Below are 13,093 nucleotides of genomic sequence, written 5' to 3' on the forward strand. Positions count from 1 at the left end.
CACTTGTCTCTCGGCTTTAAATGTAAATGTCATGGGACATGTATGAATTCCTAATGGTGGTGAACTTTAAAGATAATATGGAAAACAGCTCCCCAAAGAAGCCGATCCTGGGCTGAAGGGGAGCCATCCTAGCTGGGGCAACCTGCCCCAGTACCCCCCCATTTCTGCAGTTACTTACCTTCGAATTCATCTCCATGTGGTATTTGGCACAAGCTCGAAGCTGAGTCACCCAGAACTGTTTCTCTTTTGCATCAGCAGCTGAAACAGAGAAACAAAGGCTTGTAGCAATTGAGCCAAAACACATCCAACCTGTTTCTACACACACCTGAGGGCTTGGGGCCTGGAGATGAAGGAAGGCAAGCAAACACAGATTGTACTCACGCCAAAAAACAGCAGACACCAAGTCTTAACCAAAAATCTCCCCCTCTCTTTTTAAAGAAACTTTCTACAGTTCTATTGAGAAACTTAAAGGCATTTTCAGAATTTCATTTTCCTGGATGGAATTCACTGCGCCTATCTATACAGGTCAATTTCTCCAAAAGGAATCACTACATTACTCTGGGAGTTGATGATGGACACGGAAGCCTGGCGTGCTGCAGTCCATGGGGCCTCTAACAGTCAGACACAACTGAGCAATTGAACTGAGTTGAATCAGTACACCTATATCATTTTTACAAAAATTCCTAAGGTGGTCCAGTGGCTAAGACTCCAGGCTCCCAATGCAGGGGGCTGGGGTTCGATCGCTGCTCAGGGAACTAGATCCCCCATGCCACAACTAAGACCCAACACAGTTAAATAAACAAATAGATATTTTTAAATTTCTAACAGATTTTTTAAATAGCTTTACTGAGGTAGAATTTACATATGTAAAATTCACCTGTTTTTAGTATGGAGTGATTTTGAGTATTAATATATTTACAGAATAGTAAATATAGTGGCAACCCACTCCAGTACTCTTGCCTGGAAAATCCCATGGATGGAGGAGCCTGGTAGGCTGCAGTCCATGGGGTCGCTAAGAGTCGGACACAACTGAGTGACTTCACTTTCACTTTTCACTTTCATGCACTGGAGAAGGAAATGGCAACCCACTCCAGTGTTCTTGCCTGGAGAATCCCAGGGACCAGGGAGGCTGGTGGGCTGCCGTCTCTGGGGTCACACAGAGTCGGACACGACTGAAGCGACTTAGCAGCAGTAGCAGCAGCACAGAATAGTACAACTGTGACCATAATCTTGGTTTAAAATATTTTCAGGATCCCTCAAAGAATCCTGTTCCCATCATCAGTCTCTTCCCATTTCTCTCCTCTCACCCCCTCTCCATCCCTAGGAAACTGCTAATCTGCTTTCTGTCTCAGAGATCTGCCTATTCTAGACATTCCATACGAATGGCATCATGCATATGTGGTTTTTTGTGACTGCCTTATTTTACTTAGCTTAACATTTTGAGGTTCATCCACACTGTAGCATTTCTATTACCCTAACACATTTTTTTAAATGTCTCTTTTCAACTAATAAACACCAAACTCAGAAATTTCAAGCAGAAAAAAAAATGAGTAAGATTTCTTGTCATTAGCAGAGGGTAAGAAGTGGAATTTGCTTTTTGGTGGGGCATGTCTAAGTGGCTGCAAAGATGCCCTGTTAAGACATCTTAACCTAGGACTTCCTGGGTGGTCCAGTGGCCAAGACTCTGTGCTCGAAATGCAGGGGCCCCGAATTCAATCCCCGGGTCAGGGGACTAGACCCCACATGGCACAGCTAAGACCTGGCACAGCCAAATAAAAAAAAAACCTTAACCCACACATCTATGGTCAAATAATCTATGACAAAGAAGGCAAGTCTACATTAAAGTTGGAAAGAGTTTCTTCAACAAATGGTGCTGGGAAAACTGGACAATTACATGTAAAAAAATGAAATTAGACCATTCTTTTAACACCATACACAAAAATAAGCTCAAAATGGATTAAAGACCTAAATGGAGACTGGAGACGAGAAAACTTCTAGAGGAAAACGTAAGCAGAACACTCTCGGATACAAATCGCAGCAAGAACTTTTTCCTCCCAGAATAATGGAAATAAAAACAAAAATAAATGGGACTTAAACTCAAAAGGTTTTGCACAGTAAAGGAAACAATAAACAAAATGAAAAGTGGATATGTGTGAGTGCTCAGTAACCCAGTCATGTCTCTTTTCGACCCATGGACTGTAGCCCACCAGGCTCCTCTGTCTGTGGGATTTTCCAGGCAAGAATACTGGAGTAGGTTGCCATTTCCTACTCCAGGAGATCTTTCTGACCCAGGAATCAAACCTGCTTATCTTGTGCCTCCTACACTGGCAGGTGGATTTACCACTGAGCCACTTGGGAAGCCCAAAAATGAAAAGACAACCTCCCCACACACACACACACAAAACACCTTGCTTCATTATATAGTGGGGTACCTAATATAGTCCTATGACAAGTGCTTAAGGAAGGCTTCCCTGAAGAAGTAACCCCCAAATTCCCTCTTAAACCATGTTAATAATGTATTCTGAAATGCTTAAGAACAATTTGGCCAGTTTTTAACCTACTGTGCAAAAGTATTTTCTACTTCTTTAAAAAGCAGCAGAGAGGACCAAACATGGTTGTTTTTAATGCTGCCACCACACGTGGCTAATAGGAAGATCAGAGAACAGTGTTTCAGGGCCCCTCTGTTATCTACTGAAGTTGTACTATGGAGCTATCAGCCTTTACAAAATAAGCTTTCAGCTGAATTATCATTTTAATATGTGTTCTCAAGGGGTACTATGATTGGACAGAACAAGGTACCAAATGCTGCCTCAGAGACCCTCAATTGTCCCCTAAAGAGACTTCTAAGGACAAGTCAACTGCATTGTCACAATCTTCCATCTACAGCCCCATCTCTCAAATATACAAACTCATTTTCTTAAGACTATGGATACATAACAGGGTCTCATAAAATCCAAATTAATTTAATTGCATAACTCACTGCATACATATTTTAAAAGAACACTGCATAAATGTTGAAAACATTTTCTATGCAGAAAACAGAATGATTCCCCTATAAGTCTGTACTTTTTACAAAAATGAACCTCAGTGTCATTTGTCAGTAAAACACAGCTTCAGGTAAAGAAATCTGGAAGTGTAGACCCGGTGAACCTCAACTCCAAAGAAAAAAGGATTTTTGCAAAAACTAGAGTCATTTTCCTCAGAAACATTGCTGGTTTGTGGCAGTACCCAAAGCCTCTGCCCCAAAAACATTCCTCAAAGCTGTGCATCTATTAACATCAAGATTCATCTCTACGTGTAGCAAGATGTGAAACGGGAAAATCAATGCCCAGATCCTTGGGGATGGACGAAGGACCAGCCAGAAAGCAGCGGAAATGTATCCTGCATTTGCTGTAGTGGATAACTTTAAGCTAAATTTAGCCCTTATGATTAGTTCATGCAGATAATAAAACTTTTATGTTTGCTACTAAAACTATCCTAAAAAAAAAAGTTTGGGGCTTGATAATCTAGAGAATAACAACTAAAAGGCAAAATGATGTCTCCACTGGCAAACTGGTTAGACTGTTCTGTATGGAGCTGTGTCATTTGTATAAACCCTGACAGCCCTGGGGTAGGGGGAGGGAATGCCATTAAGTTTTTCAGCTGCTATTATTTCTGCTTTGACAATTTATTAAGCAATAAACAGCAAAGCTAAACCAAGGACCATATACATGCGGGACATGCACTGCATGAATCTCCAAAGAAAACATGACTCCTCTCATGGTTCCCCCAAACTCAAAAACTTTCAACTAAAGGCATTTTTATTTCACAAGTTTTGGGGATTGTTTTATAGATCCTGAGATACGACTGGTATACAGATAATAAAGGAACCTCAGGGAATTCTCTGGTGGTCCAGTAATTAGGACTCTGAGCTTTCACACCCAAGGACTTGGGTTCAATTCCTAGTCAGGGAACTAATACCCTACAAGCCTTGCGGCTTGATCAAAAGTTATCATTCAGTTGCTAAGTCATGTCCGACTCATTGTAGCAACTCACAGATTGCAGCACACCAGACTTCTCTGTCCTTCACTATATCCCGGAGTTTGCTCAAATTCACGTCCATCGAGTCAGTCATACTATCTAATCATCTCATCCTCTGTCACCCACCTCTCCTCCTGCCCTCAATCTTTCCCAGCATCAGGGTCTTTTCCAATGAGTCAGGCTCTTAGCATTAGGTGGCCAAAGGATTGGAGCTTCAGCATCAGTCCTTCCAACGAATATTCAGGACTGATTTCCTTTAGGATTGACTGGTGTGATCTCCCTGCTACCCAAGAGCCTTCTCCAGTCAAAAGTAAATAAAGTACAAATATAATAAAGGAACCGCAGCTAAGCCTACCCCTTGGTAGCAAAGCCTGGAGGAAAGTCAGCAAACACTGGCCTCTGAGTTGGGGAATCAAAGCCCTCAGTCTGGTTTTGCAAAGGCCAACCCACCACTATCAGCCCCCAGGTCAAGCACAAAGAATGAGGGGCCCTTTCTTTGTACTCAGCCTTCCCTTAAATAAATACGTTAAAAGGCATGGGTTTCCCCAATGGCTCTGCGGTTAAGCATCTACCTGCAATGCAGGAGATGTGGGTTTGATCCCTGGGTCAGGAAGATCCCCTGGAGGAAGAAATGCCAACCCACTCCAGTTTTCTTGCCTAGGAAATTCTATAGGCAGAGGATCCTAGTGGGCTATATAGTCCATGAGGTTGCAAAAAAGTCAGACATGACTGAATGGCTGAGCGCACACAAGAGGTGTGATTACCAACGACCTCCCAGCACTTAATACACACTTCTTTCCTCAGACCTTTACAACACTGACTGTATGTGTGCGCGCACATGTGACCAAATGTGCATCCGGGGGTCAGTTTTGTTATTCTATGAGAAGACGACTATTTTTCCAGCAATGCACCTATGACAGAATGCTGGTAGAATGGTCTAGCAATCAAATCACGTCACTGCAGACAAGTGTGCCCCATCTGAAAACCTGTGCGGTGCATATGCCTTGGTGCAGGTGGTGGCTAGCTCTTCCGTGTATGTGTGTGTGTGTGTGTGTGTGCACTCAGTCGCTGCAGTCGTGTCTGACTCTTTGTGACCCTATGGACTGTAGCCCACCAGGCTCCTCTGTCCATGGGATTCTCCAGGCAAGAGTACTGGAGTGGGTTGCCAAACCCTCCTCCAGGGAATCTTTCCAACCCAGGAATCAAACCCATGCCTCCTGCATCTCTTGCACTGCAGGCAAATTCTTTACTGCTGAGCCACTGGGGAAGCTTGGCCCACAAGCTCCAGTTGTGGCCAAATGCTGGGCTCCTAGCTTTCAAGAAGCAAAGAGAAGGGGAGACAGTAGACAACAGGAAATAACACCAGTTGTCTTTTCACCAGGCTCTAGGGCCACAGAGGGTTAAATAAAGTACAAGTAGGGGAAATTCTCTGGCGGTCCAGTGGTTATGACCCAGCGTTACCACTGCTGAGGGCCTGGGTTCAATCCCTGGTCGGGGAACTAACATCCCACGAGTTGCTTGATGCAGCCCCCAAAATAAAGTACAAGTGAAGGGGGCCTTTACTAATAGCTGGTTCTAGAGAAACTCTGAGTGGAGGGCACCATGACCCTTTTCTAAAAAAAAATAAATAAAAGATTTGTTATCTTGCTTTTAATTTTTTTCAATTTTTTTTTTTTTTGATGTGGACCATTTTTAAAGTCTTTATTGAATGTGTTACCATACTGCTTGTGTTTCATGTTTTGGCTTTTTGGCTGCAAGGCCTGAGGAATCCCAGCTTCCCCAGCCAGAGATCAAAACCGCACCACCTGCATTGCAAGGCAAAGTCTTAGCCACTGGACCACCAGGAAGGTCCCCACCATGATTCCTAAAAGACTTGTTTGGACTTTCCTGGTTATTCCCTTGTTAAGCCACCAGGCTTCCACGGGTTCCATCCTTGGTCCTGGAAGATCCCACATGTCATGCAGTGCAGCCACACAAAAAAAGTAGAAAGGAAGGGGGGGAAAGGTTTATTTTATCTTTAGAGCACAGCCTCATGGGCACTGAAGAGTCACTATATAAGGTACAAGCAAATATATACTGAGCTAATATGAAAAATCTGCTGAAGTCCTAAGGTTCAGCCAGCTTTGCGATCACTCACCTTGCATTTTCCTTAATTCCTTGGTTAATGAGGACAAATACTTCCTAATCTCAGCTCCTCTCCCCACCTCAAAAGGAGGAGAGGCAGTGTCTGTCACCAGAGTCCTCAAATACGGCAAACTGTTAAAGGTGATTTTTAAAAAACTGAAAAACCAGAGAGCCATCACCATGTTAACTGTGAACCCAAGAGGCCCATCTGCAAGCCTCCCGGGAGGTGAACATACCTCTCAGTTTGTACATCTCCCCATTGGCAGCATACACGACCAGCATGTGGGGTGCTTCGTCGCTCAGGGACACGATGGCACCAGAAAGAGACAGGGCTCCTCGAGGCTTCTGGTGCTTGCTCTGCTCGTTCACAAAATACTGCAGGATGCCAGCCTCGAAATCCAGCACGAAGTACCTGGGCAGAGAGATCACAGGGTGTCTGTCAGTTTTCTCTCCAAGCAAAGGAGAAGAAGAACCGAATCCTTATGTTGACATCAAGGGTCCCAATCCAGGATGCTGGGAGCTAAAAGTCCCTGCCAGACACCCACACAAGCCAGACCTGGGTAGCGAGAGAGAGTCCAATTCTTAAGTCAGAATGGAGCTCGTCGTGGCTCCTGAACAAAGGCCAGGCCCATTCGGGATATGGTGTGATGCCCACAGATACACGTGAGCCTCAGGATGGTCAAGAAGAGCAAGGCACTGGGATACAGAATCTGGTAACAGGTTCGACGTGACTTCACAGGAACACCTGAAATTCACACCCCGGAAGTAGCAAGCTGGGCTGGACTCTGGGGCAGCCTGGGCACTGTATCTGAGCCCCAGGACTGGGCCAACCAGGAACTAGAGGTGCTCACAAAGCTCTCTAACCTCCAGCGGGTCCTTCCACAGAACACTGTTCACACAACAGGGCAAGAATTCCCTCCGCTCTGGGAGGCCACAATGCCACTGGAGTCTATAACCAGGGGAAAAACAGAGGAACCGCTAGTTGTCTGAATGGCTCAAACAAATCTTGGGAGCTGAGTACCTGGCCTATCGACACTCACAATCTATCAGCAGAAAGTAGTCCAGACAACTTGCGCTTCTCCACAAGCCGTCTTCATCGGAGACCCACACTCCTCCTGGAGCCCAGAGGCTCAGCATAGCCCCTGCCTGCTTTCCCCGCCTCCCACTGTCTGCTCCACCCACGCCGGCTCCCCCAGCTGCCTCCCACCACAGGGCTTTTGCTCATGCTGTTTCCCCACCTGGAGCAGTTATTCAAAACAACACTGAAACTGTCTGTGCAGCTGGGTTTCACATCAGCATCCCACTGCACCATCAGTGGGTTTCTCTGATTAAAGAAAAGTCCAGAGGCTATCTGACCCACAGCCACACCCAAGCCACAGAACCAGTCTCAAATCAAATCACGGTGCAATTAAGGAGGGAAAAAAGTCAGTCCTTCATTAGCTTGAAAATACTTGCCATTCCTGTGTCTAGAACATGGTTCCTTCCCCTATTTATACTGCACGGTAACTTCAGGAACAACTCAAGTGCCACCAACTTGAGAAAGCTTCTCCTGACCAGGTCAAATCCTCCCACAAGTTCTCACCTGGAACTTGCCCCTCGTGGCTTTGGCCCCCATGGGAATCTACATTTACAGGATTATCCAATTTAATGTCTGGTTTCAGCCCCCTCCCCTGAGACTCTACCCTATCCAGAGACAGACAGTGCCTGACACCTCACTGATAGTATATTTATTCAGTGAATCAATGAAGGGGGAAAACTACCAGATTCCTACCAGATTCCAGTTTTCAATCCATGCACCCAAGCAGCTGGGTCACGACTGGGAACTCGCACAGGCACTTGAAAATACGTCCCATATTTGAGGGTTACACAGTGATGCTTGCAAGTCAGACACCAAGCACGCAGACAATCCAGCCAGTTTGGAATCTGCAGGCACACGCAGTCCATCAACATGTACCTGCGGTTCTTAACACAGAAGCATATTGTGCTTTTATGGTGATTACTTTTTCAAATGGCTACTGAGTTGTTAGAACATAAATGTACATGAAGCTGTTTGCAGATGACTGCTTTAATCAATGAAACCTCGGGGCATTATCTTAACCTCTAAGCACCACAAACTAAGAAAGTGTACAAACTGCCACCCTGATTCTCACAGTATCCGACAGACAGCCATCATTATCCCTCAGTTTTCAGGGGCTGGGACTCAAAGAAACTCCAAATCCAAGTCCTGCTTGTCTGTGTCCACATCCACACCTGGTTCAGTCCAGCTCGCAAACTCTCTTTCGAGTCTCCCACAGGTCCTCCTTCACTACCTGCCCCGGGTCACCTCTCCTTACCCACTTAGGTGCTTCATTCTCCAAACCTTCCTGCTCCGAGAGAGCTAGCGCAGCTGAAAGTCCTCCTGCCTGCCCACAGAGGCGCCACTGCATCCCCAGCCCACAGGGCAGGTCTCAACCCTCCAGAATGCCAGTTCCTCCAAGAAATCTTCCTCTTTTAATTACTTGTAACATTCCAAATGTCCTGGACAAGACTATCTTTTTTACCTCTGTCCTCCCCCCACCCAATCTCTTTTGGGTCATAATAATAAGGCTATACTTCTGGTCTCCACCACTACCATGGATAAATCAAGATACAAAGATGCCTTTGTGGGCCAGGACTCTTCAAAGTGTGGTCCCAGGCCCAGCAGTAGTATCAAGCTCACCTGGGAGTTTGTTTGAAATGTAAATCCTTGGGCCCCATCCAAGGCCGGCTGGATCAGAAACACTGGGGAAGGGGTCAAGGAGGCTTCCAGATGACTCTGATGCAGCTCAAGTTTGAGAAGCACTGGTCTAAACTAACAGCGCATCACCAAATCCCTGCCCACTTCTTCCAAGAGACATGAGATGAAAGGACAGAATATATCTCCCAGTTTTCTTTGTCGGGATGTGTGGCCATGTGAGCTGTGGCAACAGAATGTGAGCAGAAGTAAAACGCAGGACAGGCACACAACACACACTCACACAGGTTGGAATGGAGACATCCTGTGGGGCCACTGGGGATCCACAACGAGTGTGCCAAGGACCCCCAGAGAGAGGAGCCTGGGCCCCCGAATCACCACCTGGAGGACAGCCACCTGCTAAAAAACACCCTTATTTCTACAAGGATGAGAAAGAGGCTTCTGCTTATCTTATGCTTCAGATCTGTGATGGCAGTCAGCCTGGCAAATTCACCAAAAATCTTTTCAAAATGTCTATTTTCATGTCCTTCTACTCCTCCTCTCTGTGATGTTGAAGGAAAGTTACACAGATCAAAATAACCTGGAGTTAAAGCTCCCCTCTGGGTCCTCCCCACCATTCTATGCAAAACAAAGAACTCTCACCAGAAGGAAAAAAAAAAACGGACATTAAGGTTGATTACACCCAGCTCCCAGCCGGTCCAGCCTCTGGCGGAGCTCCAGAATTCCTTGCCCCAGCCGTTTAAGAGATAACTACTCTGAACAACCTTGGAGAAGAACAGGCCCCTTAAGACAGTAGCTTTCCACATACATGCCTATATATACTTCGTCTTTTCTCGGGTCAGCGCAGCAGCTCACTAATCTGACTGCTGCCCCGTCTCGCCTCATTAAAGGTGATCTGTTCCTGTAAACTGCCAGTCTTTTCAAACCTCGCCTTCTCTAACTCCCTTACCCTACAATGTGAAAACCAAATTCTATCCATGAGAGAGGAGTTGCGGTGATTTCTGAGCCACCAGGGGTCACGTTATTCAAGTGCTGACCCTGCCTTCTCTTTAGGAGTCCTGGTTTCAACGTGGCCTGGATTTCCTGTCACGGTGACTGCCGGTATGCAGACAGCTCCCGGCAGGTCAGAGCATTGAGAGCAATAATCTGTACAGTGTAGGGAAGGAGCCTCGTCTCCAACTACAGCATTGTGTGTCTCCAGCCCCTGCATCCCCCCGCCAAACCACCCTGGCAGAAGTGCACTGTTCCCCATCTATAAACATGCCCCCTTTACACAGAGGAAAGCAGAAAAGGTAGCATACAATCTCAACAGGCTTCAAGGAAAAGGCGTAAGCCAAGTTGCCGTCCACACCCTGACCCTCCCCATCAACCCTGTGCCCTTGTTGCAATGGAGAAAGACTCAACACCTCTTCCCTTTCTGCTCTGTCCGCTCATCACCCAGGCCCATCAGCCTTTCCAGCTCCCAGATGCAGCTTCACAAATTCATCTCATTTATACCAACCATATATTTGCAAAGGACATTACTAAGAAACTGGTACCAAAAAATGAATTGAATTCTGGTTTTTTCCCCCCTTAATCAGGATGACAGAATAACCCAATGAGCAGAAATCATGCAGGCTATGGGAACACATGAATGATTTTTCACATTACCTATTTCAAAATGACATCTTAATTCTAACCCCCTGCCTCAGACAAAAAACAAAACACACCTTTCCACTGCTTCCTAAAATAGTTTCAGTGAAAATACAGGTTTGAATCAGGTGCACTAAAGAAGGTTATCAATAATTTGCTTTTTTTCTAAAGACAGTTAAAAGTTCGATCCTATTTGGAAGGAAATGATGGGAGAATATCCGATTAAAAATTGCAACAGATTAAACATAAAGTGTTCTTCCAGGACTGCCTTTGAAAGTTGAGTTAGCAGCTGTCACGTGTAGGTAGGAGCTGTCCACCCAGCATTATGAAACGCATTGCCGTGGGGGTCACATCCCCTGGGAGGAAGGAAATTACATTTGGTTTCCTGCAGGGTCAGGGCTCTGTCAGGCATTGCTGCATCAGAGATTTACGGCTTTCATCCTAAATGGAAAAGTTAAACTCATTTAGGGACAAGGCTTCACCAAATTAAGTGCAAACGCCAGATAAACTCCTGAAACTTTCCTAAAGGCCTTTCATTCTGGAGAAATGAGTAAGACGAACCAAATTCCTAGAGTGGGTTCAATTCTAATTAGCATCTCGAGCTTCAGCTTGCATCTTGACTGAGGAGCAAGTGAACCTAACTGTATATGAAGGGAACATACTTTAGGGGCTATGTTAACAAACCAGGGAGGGTGCGGGGTAGAGAGGAGAGAAAAAACAGAGCCGTCAAACCAACCCAGGAGACATGCCATCAGTCCTCATCAGGCCAGCCTCCGAGTGGCAACCTCGCTCTGTTCCAAAGCTGGGACCCACGGGGAGCGGCAGGCCCACTTCACAAGGGCTGAGAACAAGCCACTGCTTCGGAAACAACACGTGAGCACGTGCTTGCACATACACACCTGCGTGCACACACACGCACATTCATCTGTACGCACACAGTCACACTCACTTGCGCATGCGTACATCCAAAGCAGCTGCCCTTAGGCTTAACTGCTTTCCAATCCTGGCATAACGGAGTCATCTGTCAACACCTGTAGCCTTTAATTCCCACCCTCACCTGCGTTACAGACTTTCATGAAGGTTCAACTTCAGGATCCGAAAACTGAAAATCTGACATTTTTACTTTGGGAGGGGATAGACACGCCAATTGCCATCAGCATCCAGTTAGCAGCAGAAAAATAAAGGGAAAGGATTGGGGTGGGGGTGGTGGGAACAGGGGGGGAAGCAGCTCATTAATGCCAAGAGGCAGAAATCACAAGCAACCTACAAGAAAATTACAAAGAGGAAAACTGCAGTGAAAAAAGCTCTTTTGAAGAGGAACTTCGCCAGACAGGCTGCTACTGACAAAAAGTTAAGACATTTCATCTAAACTTGAAAGTGAAAATTAAAACAAGAGGAAAGGGCTTGAGAAGGGAGGTTGATTGCCCAGCTCTTGACACCTGAGCTAGTTCTAGAAGGGAGTAAGGACCCCTCCCATTCCGTGTGGGGCTCCGACTTCCTTCCACGCCAGGCTTGAGGCCTCGCCCACCGGGGCTCAGGACCCAGCTAGCGCTGGTGTCCCACCTGCTGGGATCTGCCTCACCTTCCCAGGCCCTCCGTTTTGTTTCTACCTCCAACCCCACACTAATTATTGATCAAGAAAAGCTAGTCTCCAGCCCAAATATTCACACGTCATGGTTCGGGAACACAGCTCAGTGACAAACTCCCATGGACCTCACCCAGACAAATTCTTTATATTCCAAAATCACTTTGTACTCTGAAAGGCGTGTCCTGGAAACCTTTCACAGAATCATAGTGTCTGTAGAAATCTGCATACTCCAGGCCCTCTGTCTTCTGAGAAGCTCCTGCTCAGACTCCTGGAGCCCACCTGTGCCTTGTTCTGACCATGGCAACGGCGGCCTTGTCTCCAGCTAAACACCCTTCTCTGGATTGAGTGCCTACTTGAAATTTTCATCTGTACAAGAGGCAAGTGCGGAAAGGTCAACAGCACACCCCCGATCTTATAGAGAGGAAACTAAGGTGTAGATTTTAATCAGGCCATCTAGCCGTAAGGCCCAAGGCTCAAAACCATGCAGACAGTGTGTGTTGATTAAAGTACCGTTTTCACTGCAAAGATGCAAAACACAGGGTCGAAACTGACAGAAATATAAGAAAAAAATAAAACACAATCCGATTAGGAGACTTTTAGAATCCTTTTGCCCAGAGTTGGACAGATATGTAGAAAATGAATGGGAACATACAGATTCAAAACAATATATTCCCAAGTTTTATTTTAAATGTTACAAATAATTACATACCCAAATGAAAAATACACACACACAACTTTTTAATATAAACTTTTTAAATGTGCATGGAACATTTTGCAAAATGTTGGCTAAAAACAGCATCAAAAAGTAAAAATTTTATAGGGCCAATCTTTAGACCTCACAATAACATCTGACATGTTAGAGACTTTAAAAAAACTAGTAGTATTAGTTTTAATAATACATTATATATATATCATATAATTTAATATATTCATATTAGGAAAAATATGGGTGGGTATTTTTAAACTGTTAGCATGGGGAAGGCACCAAAACAGGAAAGGCAAAACCATAAATTTAC

The 13,093-nt window shown here is 45.4% G+C and overlaps 1 protein-coding gene across 3 annotated transcripts in view; it reads right to left on the minus strand.

The window, feature by feature from the left end:
- OSBPL10 (oxysterol binding protein like 10) overlaps positions 1 to 13,093 on the minus strand; it is a 340,081-nt gene that overhangs the window by 231,590 nt on the left and 95,398 nt on the right. For all 3 annotated transcript variants that reach the window (XM_070359885.1, XM_070359886.1, XM_070359887.1), the window contains 2 exons: positions 6,381 to 6,556; positions 179 to 258 (listed from right to left, as the gene is read on the minus strand). In XM_070359885.1, coding sequence (XP_070215986.1) covers positions 179 to 258; positions 6,381 to 6,556 — 256 coding nt within the window. The remainder of the gene's footprint in view (positions 1 to 178; positions 259 to 6,380; positions 6,557 to 13,093) is intronic.

Source organism: Bos mutus, chromosome 22 (genome assembly GCF_027580195.1).
Source record: "Bos mutus isolate GX-2022 chromosome 22, NWIPB_WYAK_1.1, whole genome shotgun sequence".
Taxonomy (NCBI): domain Eukaryota; kingdom Metazoa; phylum Chordata; class Mammalia; order Artiodactyla; family Bovidae; genus Bos; species Bos mutus.